A 25,783-nucleotide genomic window follows, 5' to 3' on the forward strand; every position below is an offset into this window, starting at 1 on the left:
ACAGCCCCCAAAGCCTTTTCCAGAAGCAGCTTCCCTTGCCCAAGTGTCCTAAGGACTTGCCAGTATTCTGTCCCAGCTCAGCCAGTGGTCCAGCCTGGCACTGGATGTGCTGTGTACTATCCATGCTAAGCTGCCATGGCCATCGTGGGTGCACCGCACCTAGGCCAGCATCAGGCAGCTGCACGTAGGATATCCGGGGCCCAACCCAGTGAGGCCAGATGTGTCCTGCCTTGCACAGCCACCCTTTCTCCTGGGCAGCCGGCTGCCTGCAGCCTCCAGATCCCCACAGCCCCACCCTCACCAGTAACCGGCAGCATCCAGCCCCCGCCCACCACAGGATGTTGCCATGGAGTCCTCCAGGGGCCAGCAGGCAGAGCTGCATGCTGGTGACATTAGGGGTGGGGCACAATGCAGCATCTCCTGCCCATGTGATAAGCCAGGCCACCTGTCCCAAGTCCCCAAAGTCTTCTCCCCTTGAATTCCTGCCAGGGTGCAGTATGTCCTAAAGCTACAGGACAGTTGGCCACTGAGCAGGTCTGTGCCAGAAATCAGCTGGCCTTAGAACCTGGTCTTGTGGCCCACAGCCTGTGAGGGCCTGGTGTGGGACAGGTCCACAGCAAATGAATTTTCCCAGGACCACACAGCAGTGTGGTGGGGGCCTCAGCAGCTCCCCCTCCCCCCCATTAAACAGGACAGGGCACTTAATCTCCCCTCAGTATAAGAGTCTTCCCACCCAGCTGGAATAGTCCAGGGCTTGGCACTCTGGGCATGAGGCTGACAGGAGTGGAGGGAGGACAGGGTCATGTGGCTGAAGAGTGAGTTAGGTACAGACCTTCCCAGTGAGCAGTGGGCAATGGCAGCCCGTTGGCCCAGACCCAAAGCCAAGGGCCCACTCTGGACTGAGTGAGCCATCTGGCTCCAGATACCTGCTGAGATTTTGGCAACTCGATGTCCAAAATGGACAGCACCTGAGGAGATTGACGGGGCAGGGAGTCACCCATCTGCTCCTGCCTGGGCCCAACCGGAGATGTGCATTCTGGGAGCCCCTGACCAGTCTGCAATGAGGCCAGGGCTTGGGGCTCCTCCAGGTCCTGAACCTGAGGCTCTGCCAAGCTGCCAACAACTTGTGCAGATGCCCTGGAGGTGAGGCTGGAGGCTGGTGAGAACATCGGGCTGCTGCTTCCTGGGCATGGTTCAGGACCCCCGAGACCCATATTTTAGGAATGCTGCTGGAACCCTTCACTATGTGCTCTCCAAAGCCCCAAAGCAGAGCCAGAACAAACCAGTCAGCCCTAGCCCTGCTGCACAGCCCCCATCAGGTGCGGTCCCTTTAAGTGCTGCCCCCTTGGCTGCCATTGGGGGCAGCACTGAGCGGTCAGGCCAGGATCAGCGCTGCTGCCTGGAAGCTTCTGCCGGTGCCTGGGCGCAGCAGTGCGGGGGATACAGAGGACTCGCTTGGGTTTGTGCAGCCCACCCAGGATTGGGGCAACAACCAGGTAAGAGGCCAGGGTGAGCTGCCCAACATACTGTTGTCAGGCAGGAACTACCCGAAAGGACAGGCCATCCCTGCCCCCAAGCAACACAGGTTAGTTCCCTGTGATGGCTGCTCCAGGACAGGCCGGGGCAGGGTTGGGAGGTAAAGAAGGCTGCTTGCCATCCATGTGGACTCCATAAGACCTAGGTCCTGGAGTTGCCCAATACCACCCCATCCCCACAGGGAGGGGGTGTCACAGAGTCCAGGTCCTGACAGCCGCAGCTGGCAAAGCCGGCTGTCACCTCCCTGGGGCGGAGCCTCACACCCTGTCATCCAGCCCAGATTCTGGCCTGGCTTGAGCTTAGGATGAAAGAGGGGTCCGACCAGGGTGGGCATTAGCCTGGGATGGGACCATAGACTGGACTTAGTGGCCATGACCAAAAAGCAGCCCCAACCCAAAAGCAGCCCTGCAAGCAGAAAGCCGATGCCCAGCTGGGACACAGTTGACCCTGAACAGCCTGTCCACCTATAGTCCTGCCAGGTGAGGGCATGGTCAGTCCCCTGAATTCCCCCAGCTTACCCTGGAGCCCCCAGAGGGGTGCTGGGTAGGAGGAGGGGGACTGTCATATCTTTCTGAACCCCTTCCCAGCCAGCCTCAGGTCCTGGGGACCTGGAGGCCCTGGTGGCCCACATCTGAACCTGAGCCTGGACCCAGCCCAGCCCACAGCTCAGGAGCTAAAGAACTACAGGTTTCCATGGAGCCTTCCGGAGTGGAGGGAGGAGGGGGGAGGGCCCTGTCCTGGGAGGCAGTGGGGGAGCTTTCCCCGCCCTCCACCCTGCCCCCCACAGCTGGCAGCCTCCTGGCCTGGTGTGCTAGTTCACAGCTGAGGAAGAGGGGCACCATAAGCACATGGCCCGTGGACTGGGCCTGACTTTGAGGTTGCCATGTACACACTGAGCAGTGTCCGTGTGCACTTATGCAAAACTGGTAGGGGCCGATCTTCAGCCTTCCTTGCCTGCCCCATCAAGCTTGGTGAGTTTCAGCCACCCCAAGACAGCCGGGGTCAGAGGAGACGTAGGCACGCTCTCTGGGGGCTTCTTTCTGGCCTGGGTGACAGTCAGAGTTGAGATGGCTTTGAATGCAGTCGTGTCCCCAGCCCTTGAAGCCCTGGGGGAGGGGTTCTGTGCTCAGCCTAGTCAGCAGGCTAGAGGGGATGTCTGAGACTTTCTGTAGGACTGGATAAGACTAGGGTCCAGGACTCACCCTCTGACTCTGCACAAGCAAAAGGGTCACTCAGCAGTGGGCATTGTAAAGGAATGTACACCTGTAAAACAATCTAAGTAAATCTGAAATGAGTCCCATCATTCCAGCTGTGGACACCAGAGGGCAGTAGCCGGAGGACCACTTCCCCACTCTCCTATCCACCTTCCTGGTCTGCCAGGAAAGGGGGTTCTGTTCCACCCAAACCTGCCCAGCGGGTCACTAGTGTGGGGAGGAATCCTGCCTAGGGACAGGAAGGCCTGGACCACTGCAGACTAAGCCCTTCAGGCTGACCTGGCCCACCCCCATCTGCAGGAATCTCTGAGGTCAGCATGGGTACCTCTAAAGCCGGCATGGAGCAGGCGCCTGCGGCCTTGGCAAAGGCCTGCAGCCAGGGTTGCTTCACCCCCTGCGCCCCAGGTAAGCCGGGCCAGGGCGTGGGGTGGGAGGGTAAGGGGCCTGGGCTGCAGAGGGGGCTGCCCTGACCCGCGTCTCCCCCCAGGGCTAAAGCCCCAAAAGGCCGCGTGAGCTGGAGCCGCCAGCCTGGGGACGTCTTTTAAGATGACCCGCACGGACCCACCGGACCTGCTGGTGTCGACCGTGTACCAGGACATCAAGGTGGCGGCCCCGGGGCCCGCGTCCAGGCGCCAGCCATGTGAGCGATCCGTGGCCCGGCCCGCTGCGCCCGCGCCTTTCAACAAGCGCCACTGTCGCAGCTTCGATTTCCTGGAGGCGCTGGACGGGCCGGCCATGGAGGCCCACCCAGAGCCTCCACCCCCAGAGCCCGCCGCTCCGCGCGCGCGGCCCCGAGAAGGCGAGCCTCGGCGCCGCGCCCGCTCCAAGAGCGCGCCCCGCGCGCCCCCGGGCCTGGCACCTGCGCCCACCTCGCCGCCGGTGCTGCAGCGCCGAGGCCGAGAAACTCAGCGAGCCGTGCGAGTAGAGGGGTCGCCTCGCCGAGAGCCCGCGTACCCCGCGCTGCGCGCGCTCGCCAACGAGCTGCATCCTATTAAGCTGCAGCCACAACGGAGCGGCCCTGGCCGCATCGCGCCCCTGTGTGCCGCCCCTGGCCGCTGCGCGCCACCAGAGCCCCCCACGGGGCCTGTCCCCCATGTCCGCTGCCGTCTGGACATCAAGCCAGATGACGCTGTGCTGCAGCACGCCTCCCGGAGTTCGCGACCCTGTGGGCCGGTGGACGCCGCGTCCTGGGCCCGAGCGGCCCCGCAGTTCCATGGCCTTACGGTGCCGGGGCCCCGCCACGTGGCGCTTTCGCGTACCCCGACTCCGAGTGACTTGTACTGTGCGGACCCCCGGGCGCTGTACTGCGACGGTCCCCTGCCTGGGCCTCGGGATTACTCCGAGCGCCGCAGTCAGCCCTTCGCCACGCCTCCAGGCCCCACACAGTTCTTCTACACCGAGGAGCCCGAGAGCTATACAGGAGGATTTCCGGCCAGCCCCGGTCCTCCCTTCGATGGCTACTGCCCTAGGCCCTATCCGACCGAGGAGACCCGGGGGCCCAGTCCGAGGCGTGGGGGCAGCTACTATGGAGAAGTGCGCACTTTCCCAATCCAGGAACCGCCCTCCCGCTCCTACTACGGGGAGGCCCCCAGGGCCTATGGATTGCCCTTTGGTCCCCGCTATGTCCCTGAGGATCCCCGGGCCCACACCTTCTACACAGAGGACTTCGGGAGGTACCGCGAGCGCGACGCCCTAGCTCGGACTTACCCGCACCCACGCAACAGCTCGGCCTGGGCCGACTGGGGCCCCCGGCCTTACCGCACCTTGCAGGTGGTGCCTCCCTCGGTCCCGGGTCCGCTGCTGGCCTCCTGGCATGGCGGCACCGGCACCAGCCCACCCCGTCTGGCCACCGACAGCCGCCACTACTCGCGCTCATGGGACAACATCCTGGCACCAGGGTCCCGCCGGGAGGGCCCCCTGGGCCGAGGCCGCAGCTATGAGAACCTGCTAGGGCGGGAGGTGCGGGAGCAGCTGGGCGCATCACCGGAAGGCCGGCGTCCGCCAGTAGTGGTGAACTTATCCACCTCACCCAGACGCTACGCGGCGCTATCGCTGTCTGAGACCTCGCTGTCCGAGAAGGGCCGCGTGGGGGAAGGCCTCGGCCGCAACTGGTACGTCACTCCGGAGATCACCATCACCGACAACGACCTGCGCGCCGCCGAGCGCCCGACTGCCAGGGGCTGGGAGCTGCCGGGAGGCCGGCCGCGTGTGCCCGCGTCGGTGGCTCCCACGGGCCCGACCTCTGGCCGCCAGCGCAGCCTAGAGCAGCTAGACGAGCTCATCACCGATCTGGTCATCGACTCGAGGCCACCGGCCGGCCAAGCCCCAGAGCCGGCGGCCGAGGGACTGGGCCGTCAGCTGCGCCACAGCTTACTGGACTCACGACCCGCGGGCCCTGGAGCCCCGGCTCTGGCGCCACCGCGCTCGCCCCCCGCCTCGGCTGGAAGCGTCGAGGAGCCTGCAGGCCCTGGGGAGGCGGCCGGTGGATCTCCAGAACCCAGCGCGGACGAGGACGACTTGATGACCTGCTCCAATGCGCGCTGCCGGCGCACGGAAACCATGTTCAATGCCTGCCTCTACTTCAAGTCCTGCCACAGTTGCTACACTTACTACTGCTCACGCCTGTGCCGCCGCGAGGACTGGGACGCACACAAGGCGCACTGCGTGTACGGCCGCGTAGGCAGCGTGTGCCGCCACGTGCTTCAGTTCTGCCGCGACAGCGGCCCGGTGCATCGCGCCTTCTCGCGCATCGCTCGTGTGGGCTTCCTGTCGCGCGGCCGAGGCGTGCTCTTCCTGGGCTTCCCGAGTCCCGGCTCCGCCGACAACTTCCTGCGCTTCGGTCTTGAAGGGCTGCTGTTGTCGCCCACTTACCTGTCGCTGCGTGAGCTGGCTACACACGCAGCGCCCCTAGGCAGCTATGCGCGAGAGCTGGCGGCCGCAGGGCGGCTCTACGAGCCGGCCGAGTGTTTCCTGCTCAGTGTGTCGGTGGCGGTAGGTCCTGGCACCGCGCCCCCAGGCGCGCCCGCTCGGCCGGCGCCCGCGCCGCGCAGCACTGGGCCCACAGTGCGTAAGTTCGCCAAGGTGGCACTGGCTGCAGGCAGCCCGGCGAGGCCACCCCCCGCGCGGGGTCGGGAGCCGGACATGGAAACATTGATTCTGACACCGCCACCAGGCACGGCGGGCCTGGACCAGGAAGGCGAAGCGGGGCGGCGCGCGCGTGAGGTGGCCTTCATCCACATCCAACGGGAGTTGCGGCTGCGCGGCGTATTCCTGCGCCACGAGTTCCCGCGCGTCTATGAGCAGCTCTGCGAGTTCGTCGAGGCCAACCGACGCTTCACGCCCACCACCATCTACCCCACAGACCGGCGCACAGGCCGCCCCTTCATGTGCATGATCATGGCTGCTTCCGAGCCACGCGCGCTGGACTGGGTGGCCAGCGCCAATCTGCTGGACGACATCATGTGAGGCGTGAGGCAACCAGACCCAAGCCCTGACCAGAGCCCTTGCCTAGCCCACTCAAGCCCCGCCCGGTCCACTCAGGGCCGCCCCCGAGCCCCGCCCAGCTCACTCAATCCGTCCAGGGCCAGACCAGCCCCTCACGCCTCTTCTCCTAAGCCCTGCCCGGCTCCTAGCTTCCCTCGTTTTCCTGCACCCATTGGCCTCTTCCAACTCTTTCTGCGCAACAATTCACTGGGCTGCCCAGTTCCCACCTCCCACAGCCAGCCCTCGGGCCCCACAGAAACCGGTCCTCGCCCTCGGTGCTCCCCGCTGGGAGGTGGGGTGGGCCCGAGGACCGCCAGGCTCTGCCTTCTTGCTGAGGGTCACTACTGCACAGACTGCCCATGCAAATGGATCCATATCCCCTGTGGGGCTCTAATGAAGCCCCTGCTTCCTCCTCCCCCATGGTCCAGGAGCCTGTGTTGACCAAAGCTTAGTACAGTCACTTTAAGCTCACCCCGTCTCTGGGTTGCGACTCCCTCAGAGGCCTTTCTCTCTGGAAAACACCCTAGTTAGCCATTGTGCGTCTGTGTCCCAAGTGAGAAAGCCATGTGTGAGTGCCAAGTAGGTGGTGGGCAGGGCCAGCGTCTCCCTATTTGGAGCCTGAGCCCCAGAGGACAGAGCCAGACTCCGAGGTGCTGCCCATCCTGCAGTCTCTCACCTCTGGCCACCTTGGTCTAGGCCCTGCAGGAGGGGTTGGATACTCAGAGGCCAAGGGCAAGCCCCCCAGCCAGCGGGGACCTTGGGCAGGAAAACCAGAGTGTCTGAGTGTGGGCGTCTGCCAGAGCTGGTATCAGGCTTGGTGAGGGCCAGGGGTCTGCCCGTTCCCAACAAGGTGGCCCTAGACTGGTGCCAGGATAGAACATGGTGGTGGGCATGCAAAGGCAGGCCCTAATCCGGCAAGAGGCCAGAAGCATGTGCATAGCTGGGAAGATAGCACAGAGGCCTTCCAGGAAGCTGCACCTATCCCCTTCCAAAGGAAGGACCCAGAAGGCTCGGGGGAAGTCTCCAGTTACTTGCTGGGCAGAGAAAGAACAGGAGAGGGTTAGCAAGCCAACAGAGTTCCAACCGAGGAGCTACCGAGCTACGTGACAAGCCCCGGGGTCAGATCCTTTGATTGCACACAGGTCCCAGCAGCTCTCGCTCTGGCTGCACCTCGAGCTTGGTACGCTATGGGGAGCGCACGCGGAGGCGGCCCTCCGCCGTGCCCGCTCCCCACCACTCCCTTTACACATCTTGCTCCGCAACGGGCTCCAAGGAAGGTCATGTGACATAGGTGCTGTGCAAGGGCCCTCATGAATCCCTTAGCCCCTTAGGAGCCGGGGGAGGGGGCATTAAGTGCGATAAACTGAGCCCTGCCTCCGCGCCCTGCTCTCGCCACCAACGGTGTTTCCACCCCAACACCCCGAGCCCCCGCCTGGGCCTGCGAGTTTGCACCGGCCCGGCGTCCCGCTTGCTGCAGTCGCCGCCGCACCCCGACCCCGGGACCTCGGCATTCGGCTCCACGCCTGAGGGCCGGCAGGTACGCCCCTGGACAGGAATCGTTTCCAGAGGGCGAGCGCTTGCGAACCAAGTAAAGTAGAACTTGAATGTAGCTGCTGCTGCCTCTTTGTGAGTGTCGGGGGAGAGAGGTCCTCGGTCACGGTGGGTGGGGGGCGCTCGGAGAGGGAGGCCTCCGCCGGTGAGGTGCGACCCTCGGGCGTGGCGGGGTGCTCGGGGAGGGTGGCACTGGGAGCTGGGGGATCCCGGGGCGCGCCCCTGGGCCTCCTGCCCTGCGCCTCACGGGTCACGTAACTCTCCCCCTCCCAAGGTGCCTGCCCCCAACCCCAGTGGAAAGGAACTTTTGCGTCGGCTGCCCGTAATCACGGCCCGTTTCCCTAGTCCACGCTCCCTTTAAGTGCGGCAGCGTGGTCCCACGGCTGCAAGATACTGCACTGCGATTGGTCAGTCCGCGCCGCAGGCTGGCGGCACGACTGGCTGAGGCTCGGGCCTCAGCCAGCACCCCCCCACGGGATTGGCCACAGCTGTCACAGCCCGCCTCCAGCACTCGGCACAGCCCGGGGTCGGGTGGGAGAAGGTGCCGCGGCGCGGGGCCTGGCTCTCCGGAGAAGATGGCGGCGGCGGACCTCGCACAGATTCCTGAAGTGGACATCGATTCGGACGGCGTCTTCAAGTACGTGCTGGTCCGGGTGCACTCAGCACAGCCCTCCGGGGCTCCGGCCGCGGAGTGCAAGGAGATCGTGCGAGGCTACAAGTGGGCCGAGTACCACGGTGAGGGCGGGGCGAGCCTTGGGCGGGGCCGGAGGGGCTGTGGGCGGGGCCGGAGGGGCTGCGGGCGGGGCCGGAGGGGCTGCGGTTCCTGGTGGGCCTGGTCCTGCACCAGCGCCTAGAGAAGTCGGGGTCCTGCTTGGGAAGGGGTGCCGTGGCCCGACCCCTGGCCCCAGCGCTCGCCCCGGGTGCATCCCATTGAAGCCTCCATCCAGTGCCAGCCGGGAGGGGCTTCCTCTGCACTGGGGAAGGGCCTGCTCAGAGCTGGCCCCCAGGGGCAACCTGGGCACTTTTGAAGCTGTTCTGCACATCCCAGCCGACATCTACGACAAAGTATCTGGCGAACTGCAGAAGAAGGGCTATAACTGCGAGTGCCTGGGGGGTGGGCGCATCTCTCACCAGAGCCAGGACAAGAAGATTCACGTCTATGGCTACTCCATGGTGAGCCCTGCTGGAGGTCCCTGTCCTGGCTACAAAGCTGCCCCTCCTCTGCCTGCCCCTGGACCATTTGACCCCACACAGAACGGGCTGACTTGCTTTGCAGGCCACCTGAATCCTCCCAGTGAGTGCAGAACCCTCTCTCTCTCGAGGGCCTAAGGATACCCAGCATTTTGCAGGTGGCACTCGGGGTGGGAGGCCAGTTGCCTTGGATGCAGAGAACGTAGGTCTCTCCCTGACCTGGCTCTGTGGGGCAGTCACTGCTAGGGTGGAACTCAGCCCACAAGCTCACTTCTGGAGCTCTCTGTGCCCCACCTGTGTGTGCTCAAGACAGTCAGGTGGTGGGTTTAGTACCCCTTCCAAGCCCACTCTTGGCCTGGCTGGACTCCCAGAGCCAAGGGCCAGGTGGAGCTAGTAGCTGTCACCTTTCCAGGGCTATGGTCGGGCCCAGCACTCCGTCTCAACTGAGAAGATCAAGGCCAAGTATCCTGACTACGAGGTCACCTGGGCCGATGATGGCTACTAAGGCCCAGCCCCACCTGCGGACTCTGTCCTTGCTGGGGTCCCTCCTGAGAGGTTGGCCCAGCCCTTTTCTTCTGCATTTCTTGGCAATGTGCCAGCCCTCTGAGCCTCAGAGGCCAGACCAACCTGGCTTGTGGAAATTAAAAGCTTGGTATGCCTTGCAGTTCCTGTGTCTTGGCTTCCTGCCCTTTGATCATAACCTGGGACCCCTCTACTTGGCCTCTGGAGGCCCCAGGGAGTGGCAGTGCACTCTTAGCCCCTTGGGTCTGATAAGGGGCCCTGGGGTACTGCCATTTATGGTCTGATTGCTCCTGTGCAACTACTATCCCCAAGGACACCTGGGAGGAGGCCCCACAAGGCCTTGCACAAGGAGTCAGTACCTGCTCCCTCATGGCCAGGCAAGGCCTGAGATACACAAGGGCCCCTTCCCAGAGCTTAGTCCAAGGTTCCAGGCAGGAGGGATCCAGTGGCCACGGTCCTGGCCAGCTGATGTTGGCTGTCACAGGCCCTTGGGCCTACCTTTGAGGCTTCTTGTGTGGCCAAAGGGACTGCCAGTCAAGGACACAGGTGGTGTGATCCATAGCCTTTGCTTTCAGGGTTGAGTTCTGTGGCCACACACAGACACTACTGAGCTCCATTCACTCTGACCAGGCCAGGGCTTCCAGCTTTTGGAGCCTCCTCTCCTGGACACTCTCACACCCTCAGGATCTTGGCACCTGCCCTAGGGCACCTGGGCACAGTAGGATGCAGTGTGGGTGCTGGGGTAAGCCAGGGCTGGAGCTGGCAGGTCCTACAGTTTGGCCCTCAAGCCACCTTTCCATGCAGGCCTTGTGGGGACACTTCACAGACCAGCAGACTGAGGCCCGGGCAGAAGCCCTGAGGCCACACCGCAGTAGGTCAGGCAGAGCTATGCTCCTCACAGTCGTGGTACCCTCCTGCCCTAACTGTCAGTCTGTTTCTTAAAGAACCAGAAGTTCTGGGCTCACAGGAACCCTGCCCCTGGTACCAGCTACCTAGCCTGTGCTGTTCAGGACAGTGTGGACGGTTTTGTTTTTCATTTTATTTTTATTTTCTAGTCTTTTTTTTTTCAGTTTGTCAGTGGACATTTATTTGACTTGTTTGTTTATGTGCAGTGCTGAGAATTGAACCCAGTGCCTCACTCATGCTAGGCAAGCACTCCACCACTGAGCCACGACATCAGCCCTTTCATTTTATTTTGAGACAGGTCTCCTCCAGGCCAGCCTCCTGACTCAGCCTCCTAAATAGCAGGGATTACAAGGCATGCCCCACTGCGCCTGGCTCAGGGCAGTTTTGAAAGATGAGAACATGGCCATGTAGGAGTTCACAACCTGAGCCACATGTGGGGCAGAGGGAGAGGAGAACCTTACACCCTCATACTGGGCTTGTGCTGTCCCTCAAGGTGGAGAACACTGGGTAGGTTCCGGGGTGGACACGTTGGAATCCTATATGTAGCTATTGGAGTGGGCTGCCTTGACCTGGACCTGGACCTGGACCAAGGCAGGGCCTGAGGCCCCATGAGAGAAGCCACGGTGGCTTCTGCACCCAACGCTGCTGTACAGAGTGCTGCTGGTGGGAGCCCCGCCCACCCTGCCGGCCAGCAGGAGCCTCTGCTAGGCAGGTCTGAGCAGGTGCGCGGGATGGCCCGACCTTTGGTCAGGAGTCAGGCGCCTGGGAGCCGACCCTGTGTGGGGGTCCAGGGGCCCTCCTGAGGGCCCTTTCACAGCTAGATGCCTGGCCCAGCATTGCTGGGTGGGGCCCTGCCAAGAGCCCCTAGAGCCAGAGGCACAAAAGGGACTGGGCCACTCGGTTGGAGCCAAGTCAGCCTGTGGGGCCACTGCAGACTGCTACCTGGACAAAGTCCCCACCACGCTGCTCAGCCTCTGCCACTGGGCCTCACTCCCTTCAGCCTGGCCATGCAGCCTCCAGGCCCCCTCCTGCCTGTCCTGGTCCTGCTTGTGGGTGAGTCAGCTGACTGCACTGAGCCTGCTGCCTGGCTGCCTGCTGGCGACAGGTGCTGTGCCAGTGCTGATGCCAGAGCCCCTTGTGGATGGCAGCCTGCCCGCCTGAGAAGAGGCCTGGGCCCTCACCCCGCACCTGCCCAGCTCTGCCACCTCGGGTGACCAGACCTGTGGGGGACACCTGGTCACCCGCTGGTGTGTCCCCTTGGGAGACACCCTCCTGGGGTCCCTCCAGTTCTTTTCCGGGTGGCGTGGACTCCTGTCCTTCCCCAGGGGTGTCCCTCTTTGAAGGCCCATTCCTTGTGCGCGCCCGCATTCTGCCCCGCAGCCTCTGCTTGGCCAGCCTCCACAAGGCTAGGAGCACGGGGAGGTGCTCTGTTTGCTCCTGACATGGAATCCCCAGTGACAGTTCTCCGTGGGTCCCAGGGCCCTTCCTGCCTGAGTCTGAGCCCTGAATTTGGGTGCCCAGTGTCCTGGACTGCTCAGGTCCATGAACTTCCAGTGCTAAAATCAGATACTCCTGGGCAAAGTGGGATGGCCAGTTGCCCTCGCTGCTCCCACTTGGCTGTCATTGTACCAGCAGCATGGTCCCCAGGCAGGGCCTGGTTCCCTGGCCACTGCAGGAGCCCCAGCGAGGCCATGTGCAACTTTGTGTGTGACTGCATCGACTGCTCAGACGAGGCCCAGTGTGGTGAGCTGGGGCCGGGCAGGTGGGCAGGGACAGTGCTGGGGCAGACATGTGACCACCCACTCTCCCAGGGCACCATGGGGCCTTGCCCGTCCCGGGCACCCCTTTCACCTGCAGCTTTGAGCAGGATGCCTGTGGCTGGCAGGATATCAGCACTTCGGGCTACAGCTGGCTCCGAGACCGGGCAGGGGCTGTGCTGGAGGGCCCCGGACCTCGTTCTGACCACACACTTGGAACTGACCTGGGTGAGGGTCCCACAAGTCTCTGTGCACCCCCTGCCCTCCCCTCCCGGCCCACTGCCCTCCTCCTGACCTCTCCCCCGGCCCCCGGGCCAGGCTGGTACATGGCTGTGGGAATCCACCGTGGGAAGGAGGCGTCCACGGCAGCCCTGCGCTCCCCTGCCCTGCGAGAGGCAGCCCCCACCTGTGAGCTGAGACTCTGGTACCACGCAGCCTCGGGAGGTGTGTGCCCAGGACGCCTGAGATCCAGGGAAGGGTGGCTCTGGAGAAGGAGACAGGAGGGTTCCCCAGAGGAGGGCAACCGGGCATAGTTGGCAGGCATGGGCTGGGTAGTGCAGGGCTGCAGCTGCTCCAGGCCCCCCACAATTGCTGTAGATGTGGCTGAGCTGCGCCTGGAGCTGACCCACCAAAAAGAGACGCTGACCCTGTGGAAGAGTGCTGGACCCTGGGGCCCCAGCTGGCAGGAGCTAGTGGTGACCACTGGCCGCATCCAGGGCGACTTCCAAGTGAGCTGGAGTGCTGTAGCTGGCCGGGGGCAGTGGGGAAGGCCTGGACGCGGATGGGCCCTAAGGACCCCTGCTCTCTTCAGGTGACCTTCTCTGCTACCCGAAATGCCACACACAGGGGAGCTGTGGCCGTGGATGACGTGGGGTTCAGGGGCTGTGGGCTGCCTGGTAAGGCCCTGCGCCAGCCTTCTCACCGCGGGGCTCTCACCACCTACCCCCTGCGCAGGCTACCTGGGTCTTGCCCCAGCCTGCCCCCTCACTCTGGAGTCTTGGCCTCAGCTCCCCAGGCCAGCTGCCCCGTGGGGCACCACCACTGCCAGAACCAGGCCTGCATAGAGCCCCACCAGCTGTGCGATGGGGAGGACAACTGTGGGGACAGCTCGGATGAGGACCTGCTCACCTGCAGTGAGGCCAGGGCCAAGAGGGCTGGGCTGGGCAGCAGAGTGAGACTGGGAGGAGAGACCTGAGCTCCAGGGTCCTTGAGAGACACTGAGGACTGGTCTGGGAGGATGTCCCTTGACATGGTCATTCTGGAGGTGGGGTAGCTAGTGCCACCTGGGGCTGGCCATGTGGCTGCAGGAGGCCCTAACAGCCCCACCCCTACCCAAGGCCACCACGTGGCTACTGACTTTGAGTCAGGCCTGGGTTCATGGAACCACTCAGAGGGCTGGGCCCGGAACCACAGTGCTGGAGGCCCTGAGGACCTGGCCTGGCCAAACCGAGATCACAGCCAGAACAGTGCACAGGGTGAGGCCCCTCAGAACCCTGACCACGGCTCCATCTGCCCTGGTGCTGCCCAGCAGTGCTGGCCCACACCTGCTGTCTCCCGCAGGCACTTTCCTAGTCTCTGTGGCCAAGTCTGGCACCCCTGCCGTCCTCTCTAGCCCTGAGTTCCAAGCCTCAGGCTCCCACAACTGTTCGGTGAGATGGGGGAGGGCAGCACATGCAGGTTCACCTGTCCTGGTTGCCTGGGTGCTGCAGGGCCCCTGACCACCTTGGGGTCACTCCCAGCTTGTCTTCTACTACTACCTGCATGGGTCTGAGGCTGGCTGCCTCCAGCTGCTCCTGCAGATGCAGGGGTCCAGTGCCCCTCAGGACCCTGTTCTCCTGCGGAGGCGCCGTGGAGAGCTGGGAGCAGCGTGGGTGCGAGACCGGATTGACATCAGGAGTGCACATCCCTTCCGGGTGAGGCTGGCCAGCTGGTGGCTGGGTGGTCACAGGAGTAGTGTCCAAGGAGCTCTGGGAGGGTGTCCAGCCATTCACAAAGCCCAGGTAGCACATGCACCTGGGGTGGGTATCCCATAGCAGACCCCAGGGAGCACCGAGGGGCCTGCAGTCCCTGAGCACCCCTGCCTTCAGATCCTCCTGGCTGGGGAAACAGGTCCAGGAGGCGTGGTGGGCCTGGACGACCTCATCCTGTCAGACCGCTGCAAAGTATCTCCAGGTGACCTGCCCAACCCCTCCCCTGGCCTGCCCAAGAGAAGCACAGTGTCCCCCAGCCCCCACCTGAACCCAGCCCTGCCCCACAGAGAGGTCTGCCCTGCAGTCACTGCCTCCAGGACTCTGGGGCCAGGCCCTCCAGCCCCAGCTGTCCAGCCTGCGTCCCTGGGAGGTCTGTGAGCTGGGACAGCTCCCTTGTGGGGACCTGTGTGTGCCCCCGGAGCAGCTGTGTGACTTCCAGGAGCAGTGCCCGGAGGGCGAGGACGAGCAGGAGTGTGGTAAGGGAGCTTCGGCAGAAGCCTGCCTGGCAGGGGCCCAGAGAAGGCGGGCACTCGCCGTCATGGGCCCTCCCTCTGCTTCTGCTGTTTTGCAGGCACCACGGACTTCGAGGCTGCCACTGCCGGGGGCTGGGAGGACGCCAGTGTGGGGCGGCTGCAGTGGCAGCGGGTTGCGGCCCAGGAGGGCAGGGGGCCTGGCAGGGACGCTGGCGGGGCTGCTGCTGGTGAGGCCCAGAGTACCCAGGGGTCCTTCTTCACCAGAGTGGCCTCCAAATTGGGGGTCTTTGAACAACAGAGGGGTGGCCTGGAAGGAACAGGACTTTGAGGGCCTTGCCTTCCCCAGGGCACTTCCTGTCTCTACAGAGGGCCTGGGGGCAGCTGAGGGCTGAGGCCCGGGCCCTCACACCCACCCTGGGCCCCTCAGGCCCCAGCTGTGAATTCCACATGGCTTACTACTTCCACAGTCACCCCCAAGGTACTGCCCACCTGAAGCCCCCTGCCCAGTCCCAAGATACCCCTACTAGGAGGGAGGGTCTGAGGAAGGCTCAGCCACCGTGATGCCTTCTGCCAGGCTTCCTGGCTCTGCTGGTGCTGGAGGGCAACTCCCGGGAGCTGGTGTGGCAGGCTCCAAGCAGCAGCACAGGGGGCTGGACTGTGGAAAAAGTCCTTCTTGGAGCACACCATCGGCCATTCCGGGTGAGGAGGGTAGCCCAGGTGAGGGGTGGGCACAGGCCTGCCCCTGACTTAAAAGTCCCTTCTCTCTACCATGGTGAAGCTGGAGCTTGTCAGCCTCGTGGACTGGGATAGACCTGGCCAGCAGGGGGCTGGGGTGGACAACGTGACCATGAGGGACTGCAGCCCCACAGCGACCACCGAGAAAGACAGAGGTCTCTCCTGTCTGCATCTCGACCCCACCAGGGGACTCCCAGCACGCCTCTGGGACCCCCAGAGCCTCTACCCACCCAGGGCTCAGGAGGGATGTGTGGGTGGATGTGTGCTGACCCTGCCCTGCCCCCAGAGGTCTCCTGTAACTTTGAGCGGGACACCTGCGGCTGGCACATGGGCCACTTCACAGATGCCCACTGGCGTCGGATACAGAGCCATGGCCCTGGGTATGACCACACCACTGGCCAAGGTGAGAGGACTCTTGGGCCTGGGGGACCCTTCGACCTGGGGGCCATCTCTGCAGCCCAGCCTGTGCCTCTCCTGTAGGCTTCTTCATGCTCCTGGACCCCACAGACCCCCCTGCCCGTGGCCATGGTGCCCACTTGCTCACAGGGCCCCAGACCCCGGCAATCCCCAAGGAGTGTCTCAGCTTCTGGTATTACCTGTATGGACCCCAAATTGGTGAGCCTGGGTGCTGGCAGGGCCTCATGGATGCCTCGGGGTCCAAGAGGTGCTTGGTGCCCACTGGGGCCTTGGGGATCAGCAGTGGGGCTGGTCCCTGCAAACCCCACCACCCTGCAGGAACCTTGCGCCTGATCATGAGGAGGGACAGGGAGGAGGACACGCTGCTATGGTCCCGGTCAGGCACCCATGGTAACCGCTGGCACCAGGCTTGGGCCACTCTCCACCACCAGCTAGAACCCGGCACCAGGTTCCAGGTAAGCCTGGCACTGGGGGTGGGGGGTAGGGGGCTGGCCCCAGCCAGCCAACTCCCTCTGCCCCCAGCTGCTGTTCGAGGGCCTTCGTGATGGGTACCATGGCACCATGGGGCTGGATGACGTGGCTGTGCGGCCCGGGCCCTGCTGGGCACCCAGGCACTGCTCCTTTGAGGATTCTGCCTGTGGCTTCTCTACTGGAGGACAGGGCCTGTGGAGGCGCCAAGCCAGCGCCTCAGGCCCTGTCCACTGGGGTCCCCGGACAGACCACACCACAGAGACAGCCCAAGGTCTGTGCTGGCAAGGGGCGGGGGGAGGGCCAACCCCAGCCGGAGCAGGCAGGCTGAGGCTGGCCCCTCCCAGGGTATTACATGGTGGTGGACACAAGCCCAGACACACTGCCTCAGGGCCACATGGCCTTCCTGACCTCGGAGGAGCATAGGCCTCTGGCCCAGCCCACCTGCCTGAGCTTTTGGTACCACCTGAGCCTCCACAACCCAGGTGAGGAGCTGTAGGAGGGCCTGGGGCTCCTTGCTGGGCAGGTGTCCCGCAGGCCCTGTGCGAACCTGGGGCGCTGTGTGGATCTTTTCCTACTGCTGCTGACCTGGGCTGGCCCCTGGTGTGGCAGGCACCCTGCGGGTCCACGTGGACGAGGGCAGGAGGCGCCAGGTGTTCAGTGTTGGTGGCCATGGTGGGCTTACCTGGCGCCTGGGCAGCGTGAATGTGCAGGCTGGGCAGGCCTGGAGGGTGAGTGCCTGGGCTCATGGGCAGGGAGTCCTTCTTCCCCTGAGAGCTGCCTGGTCAGACTGCAGGGTGCCTGGCCTGCCCCTACAGGTGGTGTTCGAGGCTCTGGCTGCAGGCGTGGACCACTCCTACATCGCGCTGGACGACCTTTCCCTTCAGGATGGGCCCTGCCCTCAGCCAGGTGGGAACTCTGCTGTGGCCTGAGGGTGGTGCCCTTCTGCCTCTCCCTGGGGGGCAGCTCTGCTCACCCGTTGGTTCTTGCAGGGTCCTGTGACTTTGAATCTGGCCTGTGTGGCTGGAACCACCTGGCCTGGCCTGGCCTGGGCAGGTACAGCTGGGACTGGAGTGGTGGAGACACGCCCTCTCGCTACCCACTGCCCACTGTGGACCACACCCTAGGCACAGAAGCAGGTGCGTACTGGCCGGAACGGGACCAAACTGGGGCAGTGACTACTGAGCCACACAGCCACTCTGCCATGGCACCACGTGGCACAGTCTGCTCTACTTCCCTCAGGCTAAAGACCACAGGTAGGACAAGGGGGCAGTTTGGCACCCTGCCTCTTATTTCCAGGCCACTTTGCCTTTTTTGAAACCGGTGTGCTGGGTCCAGGGGGCCAGGTGGCCCAGCTGCGCAGCGAGCCTCTGCCAGCCACCGTGGCTTCCTGCCTCCGCTTCTGGTACTACATGGGATTTCCCGAGCACTTCTGTAAGTCGGGCTGGGCCTGGGGTGCCTGGGTGTGCAGCAGGGGTCAGGGTGAAGTCCGGGCCTCCATTTCACGCCAGGCCAGGCACGCATGACACCCAGCCCCCACTTCCAGACAAGGGTGAGTTGCGGGTGCTCCTGAGCAGTGCCCAGGGCCAACTGGCTGTGTGGGGCGAAGGCGGACGCCTGCGGCACCAGTGGCTGGAAGCCCAGGTGGAGGTGGCCAGCGCCGAGGAGTTCCAGGTGAGACATCAGGCACCTCAGCGGGGCTGTCCTCCCTCTTCCCCTCCAGGTCCTCACCCTTCCCCTTGCCTATCAGATCGTGTTTGAAGCCACTCTGGGTGGTCAGCCAGCTTTGGGGCCCATCGCTCTGGACGATGTGGAGTACCAGGCAGGGCAGCATTGCCAGCAGCCTGCGTTTAGTCAGGGTAAGCACTGGGGTCGAGCTGGAGCAGCTCCAAGGAGATCCAGCTTAGCCAGCTGCTAGCCCAAATGGCTGCTGGCACCCTGCACCCAGCCCAGAACCCCAGACCAGCCCTGTGCCCTCCCCACCCTGCCCCACTGACCCTCAGGTCCTGTCCTGTGGGACCTGCGCTCCTTGTGCCCATTGGCAGTGCCAGTCCTGAAGGGCTGCCAGGGCCTGGCAGGGCCCACAGCTGGGCTTGTCCTTGGCACAGCTGCAACTGCCATTCATCAGTGAGGAAGTAGGGTTCAGCTCAGGGCCAGGGCCCCCAGCCTGAGCTGTAGCCTGCGCAGACACCATCAGCACCTCTCGTGGGAAGGGGTGAGCCCAGAGCCGGCAGGACGAAGGGTCGACAGCCCAGGATTAGTCCTCACCCTCTGGCATGGGGGCGGTCGAGGTGAAGGGCTCAGTGCCCTCTGGCCCACAGGGGACACGACAGCATCCGTGATGGTGCCAGCCATGATTGGGGGGGCCCTCCTCTTCCTCATGCTCCTGGTGCTGCTTGGACTTGGGGGACGCCACTGGCTGCAGAAGAAGGGGGGCTGCCCCTTCTGGAGTGGTGAGGGTGCGGTGGCCGCTGGCTTCGACAACATCCTCTTCAACGCGGTAGGACCCCCGGGTGTGGGCGAGCTGAGCTCCGCCTCTGGGCTCACGGGCGGCAGAGCAGGCAGCAGTGGTGGGCAGGAGAGCGCCCCACCTGTCCCAGCCCTGCAGTGCCCTCTGCAGCCCCTGCCTCTCACAGTGGCCATCACCAGGCTCCTCCCTCCTTCCCAGGACGGAGTCACCCTCCCAGCACCTGCCACCAGCAGCTCGTAGACCATCCCAGACAGGGCACCCTCAGACCTCGGCCCCAGAGCTTCCACAGCCCTCCTGTCCAGCGACTGCCCACTTGTACCGTCAGGGTGCTTGCCCCATGAATAAATGCTCAGTCTGAGGACAGCACAGCCTTTCAGGCTGAGACCAGCGCATCTGTGCTTTTCTGGCCACTGGGTGAGTGGCCCTCCTCAGGGTTCCAGACAGGGCTGAAGAGAGCCAGGGAACATGTTTGGGGACTGTGGCTCGTCCATGCACTCAGGACCAAAAAGGACTCACTCTTTCCGTTGTGCCTCACGTGACAGGGGCAGCCCCTCAGGAACTGGAGCCACTGCTCGGATCGGGCAGGCCCAAGGTCCCGTGGTCTGTAGGGGCCCCACCTGCTCTGCCCTCTAGCCTCTGCCTCTGGGGTGGCTCTGCATCCAGCCAGGATGAGAGTTACACGCAACAGGGACACTGAGGGCTAAAGCACACTGGACATGGTGACATGCAGTTGTCTTGGTACAGAGGAACAACCCGTCCACCACAGCTCCCCACAACCTATGGCAGGAAGTCCCCTGTGCCCACTGCCCAAGATAAAGGTCTAAGCAATCCTGGGTTGCAGGTCGTAAAGCTGAGGACATGCAGAGTTTCCATAAAACCTGAGCAGGGCCCAGAGAAGCTGCCTTTTGGCCTTTGGCCTAAGGGGAAGGTGACCCTGCATGCAGGTGTGTGAACAAACTTGGTATGCCCATACAGGACTGTGGTCCTAATGAAGTTAAGCTGGCACCTGTAACCCCAGGGTGGCTTCCAAAGCTCTGGTCCTCCACTCAGCTTGGCCTCACTGCAAGGACTTGGGGCCTCACAGGGTGTCCTCCAACAGGGCAGACACCCATACTGTGCAGTCAGGTGCTGCCTTCCTGCCCACCTCACAGACACCACATGCCCCAAGAAGCCAGATGGGCTCCTGTCTGTCCCAGGGCTCAGCCAGCAGGGGGCAGCAGCAGGGCATAGCCAGGCGCTGAGACCCACCTTTAAACCTCGGGCCCAGTGGGGTGTCTGTCATGAAGCTGGTCTGTGTCCCCCACACTGCAGCCCAGTGGGAGGAGCAAGCTGAAGGCCGCAGGAGCCTAGGGCCATGCCCCACAGGAAGGGCCCATGCCCACTGGCCTCTCTAAAGCTAAAGGAGAGAAAGCAGCACAGGGAGGCTGTGCCCCGTACCCTGTCCTCCAAACTCCCCAGGCCTCCAAGCTACGATGGCTAGGGGCACGCGCCCACAGGCGGGAAGGCACTGTTTGGATGGCGGCAGGGAAGAAGGAGTAGGAGGAGCCAGGACTTTGCAAGGTTTTGCTTTGTTTGACAGCAGGTATGGGTCGAGGGCCCGCAGGCCGGACCCCATGTTCCGCTTGCCACGTGAGAAGACCCACGTCAGTGCTGGTGGTCAGGGGAACCAGCCAGAAGAGCAGCCGGAACGCAGTTTCGAGGCTTTGTGCTCATTTCGCCCGCGGGCCCTTCTCGATGGGCTTCCCGATGTCCTTCCCCCGGAGCTTGAGGCCTGCAACAAACCCGTGGCCTGCTCACCACTATGCAGCTCCAGAGTGTCCTTCTGTCAATCCCACTTGGCAGCAGGCATCCGCTCTGCCCTGAGCCCCAGCTCCCTTCTCCATTTTCCTGGATCTGCCTGGGGAAAGGGCTGCCCCATTCCTTGTAGGGCTTTGCACACAGGCATGACTAGTTTTTGCATCTAGTTTTTAAAAGCATGAACTGCTAATTTAGAAGGATGAGGACAGACATCTCATCCCAGAAGAGCCTCCTGTTCAGCTGCGGCAGAGAGGCACCGTGGAGCAAAATGTGGCATGTGGCCAGTGCCTTGGAGGGCAGATCCCAGAGGGCCATGGTCCTTCTGTGCTCAGCTCAGAAGTGCTTGCTGGCACTCAGAGGGGGCTGGGGTTAGAACTTACATCGCTATTTTCTTTGGGTCCCAGGCCCCACCATGCTCCAAAGAGCACATGATGGCCTCGAGAAACAAGTGTCTTGGACAGAATCATAGTGTCCTGACCTCAGAGACAGGGCCCAGGTGCTCCCAGCCTCCCTCCCTCCCAGGAGAGCATCGCCCCTGCCAAGGTTAAGCCAGGACACTCACCGATGGCTCTCTCGATTTTCCCCAGAACTTGGTTATTTGGAATGGCCCGTCCACTCTCATAGTCTGCGATGACTTGTGGCTTTTCATTGATTTTCTGAAGAGAAGGTGTGCTTAATGCATCAGCCCCATGGGATGTGCTCAGGAGCCAAGTGCAGCTCCCACAGGGCAGCCACCTCCCAGGAGGCTCGGGTCCCACCCTGAGCAGCCAGGTCTCGTGAGGGGCTGTAGCTGCTCTGACCCGGCTTCCCTGGAGGATTCTGGGTACAGGCCCAGACTGAAGGCCTGAGAAACTCCAGGAGGTGAGCCTGCCCCGCCCCAGGCTGAGCGTTAGCTCTGGGCCTCCCAGGCCCACCGCTGCCAGCGCCTCACCGTGGCCAGGTCCTTCTGTGTCAGCCCCTTGCTCTGCCGGCCCCTCTGGATCACTTTGCCCACCTCCAGGGTCACCCTATCATGGTGCAGCTCCTCTGTCTCCCGGTCCAGCTTGGCTGTGTTCTTGGTGATCGAATGCTGCTTGTTCTGGCCAGCAGCCCCTGTGGTCAGTGTGAGTGGAGCAGAGGGAAGGGTTGCAGTTGACACAAGGAAAAGCAATTTCAGAATAGTTACCAGAACAAAGGGCTCCCCAGGCCCAGGGCGACGCAGCCCCAAACTCAGCCCTAACAGCATGTACTACCAGAGCTGGCTCTCGGCAGTGGGAAGTGGGTGGAAGGTAATGGTCCTGCTGACCGCACGCCACCCCCAGCTCTCCAGTGCTGGCAGTCACTGCCTTCTGACATAGGGTGCCTGTACTGCTCAACATGGCAGATGGTAGCACATCTGCATTTTGCAAGTGAAGACACAGGTACCTACATTTCTTGGACGTCTCCACATCTTCTCCTCGTCTCTGAGCCGCTAAGATGGCCTAGAAAGTTAGAAAATGGTCCCTGATCAAAACCACATCAGTGGTGTCAGGCACACAGAGCAGGCTGCTGTGAGTAATCGGCACTCCACCAACAGCTCTAGAAGGCTGGCTGTGATGTTGGCACAACAGTGCGACCCTGTCACTGGTCCCGTCTCACGGCTGTGCTTCCACGGTTTTAATCACCCATGATCAACCTCAGTCCAAAATGTTACATGGAAAACATAAGAAGTAAACAACTCACAAGATTTAAATCGCGTGTGCTCTGAGCATGTGATGAAATCTCGTGTCCTCAGCGCTCTGTCCTACTGAGACACAAATCCCTCCGTTTGGCAAATCCACACTATGTGCCACCTGCCCATTAGCACATCCACACTATGTGCCACCTGCCCATTAGCACATCCACACTATGTGCCACCTGCCCATTGTCCACTCAGCAGCCACCCCGGTTTTGAGATCAACGGTCACGATGTTGACATGGTGCTGCTTGTGTTCAAGTAGCCCTTACATAGTAGCCTAATGCCACAGCACAGATCTCTGTGGTTCACCTCCTTTCCTCACATAGGCCCTACATCACCTCACACCAGCAAGGAGGGTGAGCACGGTGGAATGACCACATTCTCGTAACTTTTACTACAGTACGTGACTACACCTGTTAGTCTTACTGTGCCTAATTCATAGATTTAAACTGCTATTAAGTGTGTATGAATAGAAAATGCAGAGTTCAAGAATTCCCCAGTTTCAGGCATCCCCTAGGGCTTAGGATATGTTCCCTGAAGACAAAGGTGCCACTGTACACAAACACTCTACAATCAAATACATAGACAACTCAAACTGCTACTAAGAGAAACAACTCACTTCTTTTGCATTAAAATAGACAAACTAAAGGATTCTTTTCAGAAATTCATATGTGAAGTAGATTTACTTCTCTACTAAACAACTCTGCAAAGCAGAAAGGAATGCCTGCTGGCCTGGTGTAGCCTCCTCCCAGAGTCTGGCTCCTAGTGAGACAGATGACGCATCCTACAGAAACCTGCAGTCTCCCTGGAAACATGACCGATAGCAGTGACTCTGTAGGGTCCATGGTCACTGAGCATTAACATAAGGCATCTCTTAATGCTTCAGAGAAGTAACTTATGAGCCATTCTAAGTGTGGTATGTTCAAAGACGCTTTCCAAACAGTACATGTGACTCTAGTTTGGGCTATTAAGTTTCCTTGAAAAGAAAAGGGTAAATTAGGTTTTGACTGTGCAACTGATAAGCCCAGGACTGATGATGAATACCTGTCACCAAGGCCCCAGCCCTTCCAGGCCTGGCCTGTACTGTGTGTCTAAGGCTCCAGCCAGAGCCCTTCCAGGATGACATGGACGCACCAATGACCACCGGAGGGATGAGCCAAAATAGCAACCTCCTGCCATTCCTGTCTCCAGCACCACTCAGAACACAGGATCTCCTCCCTCTGCAGGTCAGAAAGGCAGGGTCCACCTGCCACCTGAGCCTGGGGCCACCCGGACCCAGACGGCTCCTCCCACAGCCCATGTTGCACCTGGGTAGGTTCTGGGGGCAGCAATCCACTGACTGATGATATCAGCACAACCTGGCAGGCGCCAGGAGGGAGAAAACCCTGCCTGGGCCCAGTGGCCCTGGCCCCTAGCCTACCGCTGGTCCCAACACCCTCACCCCAGGTTCTCTGCTCTGTCCTTGCACCTGTCCCCGCCCTGGTCCCCAACTCCACCCTGGACCCCGCCCTGGTCCCCTGCTGCAGCACCCAGTTCTTGCTCTGTCCTCCAACCCCTGACCCTTGTCCCGACCCTGCCTTTCTCCTGACCCTCTGCCCCTAGTCCCCACCCCCACCGACTCCTCTCCGGGGTCCCCAAGGCTCCCGCCCCACGGCTCCCGTCGCGGACCCCATCTCGTGTCTCAAGTCCCACGCCTGCCGTCCCCGCCCACTGCCCCAGTCCCCCGACCCGGCCCAAGGACCACCCCGCCCAACCCGGCCGCTCCCCGGCTGGCCAGGCACCTGCTTGGACTTGGCCTGCGCAGCCGTGGGGCCCTTCTTGCGCAGCACCGTCACGGTGTCCCAGTCGCTCTCAGCCATAGCGCGGCGGCGGGGGCGGCGGGGCGTCGGGCGGCTCCGGCAGCGGCTCGAGACCCGGCGCGGCGACGCGACGTCCCCTCGGCGCCTCCCCGCTTCCGGCGCCTGCGCCGAGGCCCCGCCCCCGGCTCCCATTGGCCCGAGGCTCGAGGGGCGGGCACTCCCCGCGGCTCAGGGCCAATCCACGCTCGGCTCGTCTGGTTGGGGGAGCCGGGGCCGCCCGCGGGCGACGTGAGGAGGGCGACGTCAGGGCCCCGCCGCCGCCGCAGAGTCCCGCGGCCGCTGGGGGGCGCGGGCGGGAGAAGAGGGGCGCCGGAGAAGAGAGGGATGCGGGAGAAAGGAGTTGAGGGGACAGAGGACCGATTCGGGGCAAGGAGGGGAGCAGGGGGACCGAGAGAGAGAGAGGGGCACGTGAGGGGGATGCGAGGACGCGGGGCCACCGGGAAGAGGGCTTGGGGGGGGCGCCCCCGGGGGGAGTGAGGACTGGGGAGCTCGGCGCAGGAGGGGTGTTTGAGAGGAGGGTGCACCTGTGGGGGCGGCGGGGAGAGGGTCCCCAAGTCCTCACCCCACTGGCCCCTGCAGCTCTGCACGACCCGCTCAACCTTGCAACCTGGGTGGGCGCTGCAGGGACCCACACTTAGCTTCCTGGCCACATCTTTGGGGATGGTGGAGGCCTGGCCACGTGGACAAAGCGGTGCCCAGACAGGACCAGGGAGATGCACCATCCTAGCTGTCTCTGTGCCTGACTTAGGCCCGTTCATACCTTTGCTTTGCCACTCAGCCCTGGATTTAAAGTTCTGGTTCTCTGGAGTTAAGTTCACAGGATGCAAAGATGTTGGGGGCAGGTTTTGTGCCTTAAACGTATACTACTGTAGCGGGGTCTCTTTAGGAAAAAGAATGCTAAACTGTGAAAAGAGAACTAGTTACAGAAATGAGTGTTTTGTATAATTTGTTTGGTACTGGGATTGAACCCAGGGGCAGTTTACTCCTGAGCTACATCCCTACCTCTTTTTCTTTTTTGACAGTCTTCCTAAGTTACTGACCTCAAGCTCTTAAGTGACTGGGATTATAGGCCTGTGTCATCATGGCAGACTATAATATCCCATTTATTTTTCTTTTCTTTCTGTTTTTTCTTTCCCTCCATCCCTTTCCTTCCTTCCTTTTCTTTTTCTTTCTTTGGTGGCAGTACTGCTGATTGAACCCAGGGTCTTGCGCATGTGCTCTACCACTGAGCAACACCCCCAGCCCAATATGCATGTAAGGTACAAGATGTATTGTTATTTTACAATAATTTGTAATGTTTTATGATAATTTTGTACAGTAAGAAAATAAATTATAATTTTTGAAAGTATAAATGCCACAAGCATCACAAAATTCAGAAACATAACAATTGTGTGAACTAGTAATTGCATGATGCATGTCTTTAATGCTTTTGCCTGCTGTTTTTACCTTGTGTTTGCCTCTGTACGATTTTGCAGAGTTGTTTTCTAGATGGAATAAAAAGATGATTCACACATTTCTCTAGTGTGCTTGATTAAATTTGTATGTAATTATTAGTACTAACATTGGCTTGGGAAGCTCAAGGCTTCCCAAGGATGAGTTCATTGTGGACACTGACAAAGATTTATTATGTTCCACAAACAGGAATTCTGATAAATGCAATCCCAGCCAAGAAGAAAAAAAGATGTATATAAAGTTGCATATGCAGCAGTTCCAAATATGTTCCTGGGAGGAGTCGGTT

General features: G+C 61.9%; 4 protein-coding genes across 4 annotated transcripts; 3 read left to right on the top strand and 1 right to left on the bottom strand.

Moving 5' to 3' along the window:
- Window positions 1-47: 47 nt before the first annotated feature.
- Window positions 48-7,619, top strand: AJM1 (apical junction component 1 homolog). The gene is made up of 3 exons (XM_079112760.1): window positions 48-1,496; window positions 3,051-3,155; window positions 3,238-7,619. The coding sequence occupies exon 3, from the start codon at window positions 3,297-3,299 to the stop codon at window positions 6,213-6,215; it is 2,919 nt and encodes a 972-aa protein (XP_078968886.1). The 5' UTR covers window positions 48-1,496; window positions 3,051-3,155; window positions 3,238-3,296; the 3' UTR covers window positions 6,216-7,619.
- A 609-nt stretch (window positions 7,620-8,228) lies between these two features.
- On the top strand, window positions 8,229-9,639 carry PHPT1 (phosphohistidine phosphatase 1). Its single transcript, XM_079112880.1, has 3 exons — window positions 8,229-8,519; window positions 8,833-8,957; window positions 9,388-9,639. Exons 1-3 carry the CDS (start codon window positions 8,360-8,362, stop codon window positions 9,478-9,480), a joined length of 378 nt encoding a protein of 125 aa, XP_078969006.1. The 5' UTR covers window positions 8,229-8,359; the 3' UTR covers window positions 9,481-9,639.
- A 1,830-nt stretch (window positions 9,640-11,469) lies between these two features.
- On the top strand, window positions 11,470-18,971 carry MAMDC4 (MAM domain containing 4). Its single transcript, XM_079112887.1, has 28 exons — window positions 11,470-12,146; window positions 12,215-12,388; window positions 12,479-12,604; window positions 12,758-12,888; window positions 12,972-13,056; window positions 13,168-13,293; window positions 13,498-13,635; window positions 13,721-13,809; window positions 13,900-14,073; window positions 14,248-14,332; window positions 14,418-14,606; window positions 14,702-14,830; window positions 14,950-15,081; window positions 15,178-15,302; window positions 15,382-15,493; window positions 15,625-15,741; window positions 15,819-15,953; window positions 16,074-16,210; window positions 16,278-16,497; window positions 16,571-16,708; window positions 16,836-16,954; window positions 17,042-17,132; window positions 17,216-17,362; window positions 17,523-17,657; window positions 17,770-17,897; window positions 17,974-18,082; window positions 18,545-18,723; window positions 18,892-18,971. Exons 1-28 carry the CDS (start codon window positions 11,846-11,848, stop codon window positions 18,931-18,933), a joined length of 3,813 nt encoding a protein of 1,270 aa, XP_078969013.1. The 5' UTR covers window positions 11,470-11,845; the 3' UTR covers window positions 18,934-18,971.
- A 1,271-nt stretch (window positions 18,972-20,242) lies between these two features.
- On the bottom strand, window positions 20,243-24,150 carry EDF1 (endothelial differentiation related factor 1). The gene is made up of 5 exons (XM_079112875.1): window positions 23,968-24,150; window positions 21,899-21,950; window positions 21,422-21,582; window positions 21,053-21,146; window positions 20,243-20,464 (listed from the first exon to the last, which is right to left on the bottom strand). The coding sequence occupies exons 1-5, from the start codon at window positions 24,043-24,045 to the stop codon at window positions 20,403-20,405; spliced, it is 447 nt and encodes a 148-aa protein (XP_078969001.1). The 5' UTR covers window positions 24,046-24,150; the 3' UTR covers window positions 20,243-20,402.
- Window positions 24,151-25,783: the final 1,633 nt, after the last annotated feature.

The sequence above is a fragment of the Sciurus vulgaris genome, assembly GCF_902686455.1.
Source record: "Sciurus vulgaris genome assembly, chromosome: 15".
In the NCBI taxonomy this organism is placed as follows: Eukaryota; Metazoa; Chordata; class Mammalia; order Rodentia; family Sciuridae; genus Sciurus; species Sciurus vulgaris.

What these genes read in the sequence shown, in the direction of transcription:
- AJM1 (XM_079112760.1), top strand. Translation starts at nt 3,297, where the DNA reads ATGACCCGCACGGACCCACCGGACCTGCTGGTGTCGACCGTGTACCAG.
- PHPT1 (XM_079112880.1), top strand. Translation starts at nt 8,360, where the DNA reads ATGGCGGCGGCGGACCTCGCACAGATTCCTGAAGTGGACATCGATTCG. An exon ending in CAAGTGGGCCGAGTACCACG is followed by an intron (nt 8,520 to 8,832) that starts GTGAGGGCGGGG and finishes TGCACATCCCAG; the next exon opens with CCGACATCTACGACAAAGTA. An exon ending in ACGTCTATGGCTACTCCATG is followed by an intron (nt 8,958 to 9,387) that starts GTGAGCCCTGCT and finishes TCACCTTTCCAG; the next exon opens with GGCTATGGTCGGGCCCAGCA.
- MAMDC4 (XM_079112887.1), top strand. Translation starts at nt 11,846, where the DNA reads ATGGAATCCCCAGTGACAGTTCTCCGTGGGTCCCAGGGCCCTTCCTGC. An exon ending in CAGGGGCTGTGGGCTGCCTG is followed by an intron (nt 13,057 to 13,167) that starts GTAAGGCCCTGC and finishes TCTTGGCCTCAG; the next exon opens with CTCCCCAGGCCAGCTGCCCC. An exon ending in TGACCACACCACTGGCCAAG is followed by an intron (nt 15,742 to 15,818) that starts GTGAGAGGACTC and finishes CCTCTCCTGTAG; the next exon opens with GCTTCTTCATGCTCCTGGAC.
- EDF1 (XM_079112875.1), bottom strand. Translation starts at nt 24,045, where the DNA reads ATGGCTGAGAGCGACTGGGACACCGTGACGGTGCTGCGCAAGAAGGGC. An exon ending in CACAGAAGGACCTGGCCACG is followed by an intron (nt 21,147 to 21,421) that starts GTGAGGCGCTGG and finishes CCTTCTCTTCAG; the next exon opens with AAAATCAATGAAAAGCCACA. An exon ending in GAAAATCGAGAGAGCCATCG is followed by an intron (nt 20,465 to 21,052) that starts GTGAGTGTCCTG and finishes GGTTTGTTGCAG; the next exon opens with GCCTCAAGCTCCGGGGGAAG.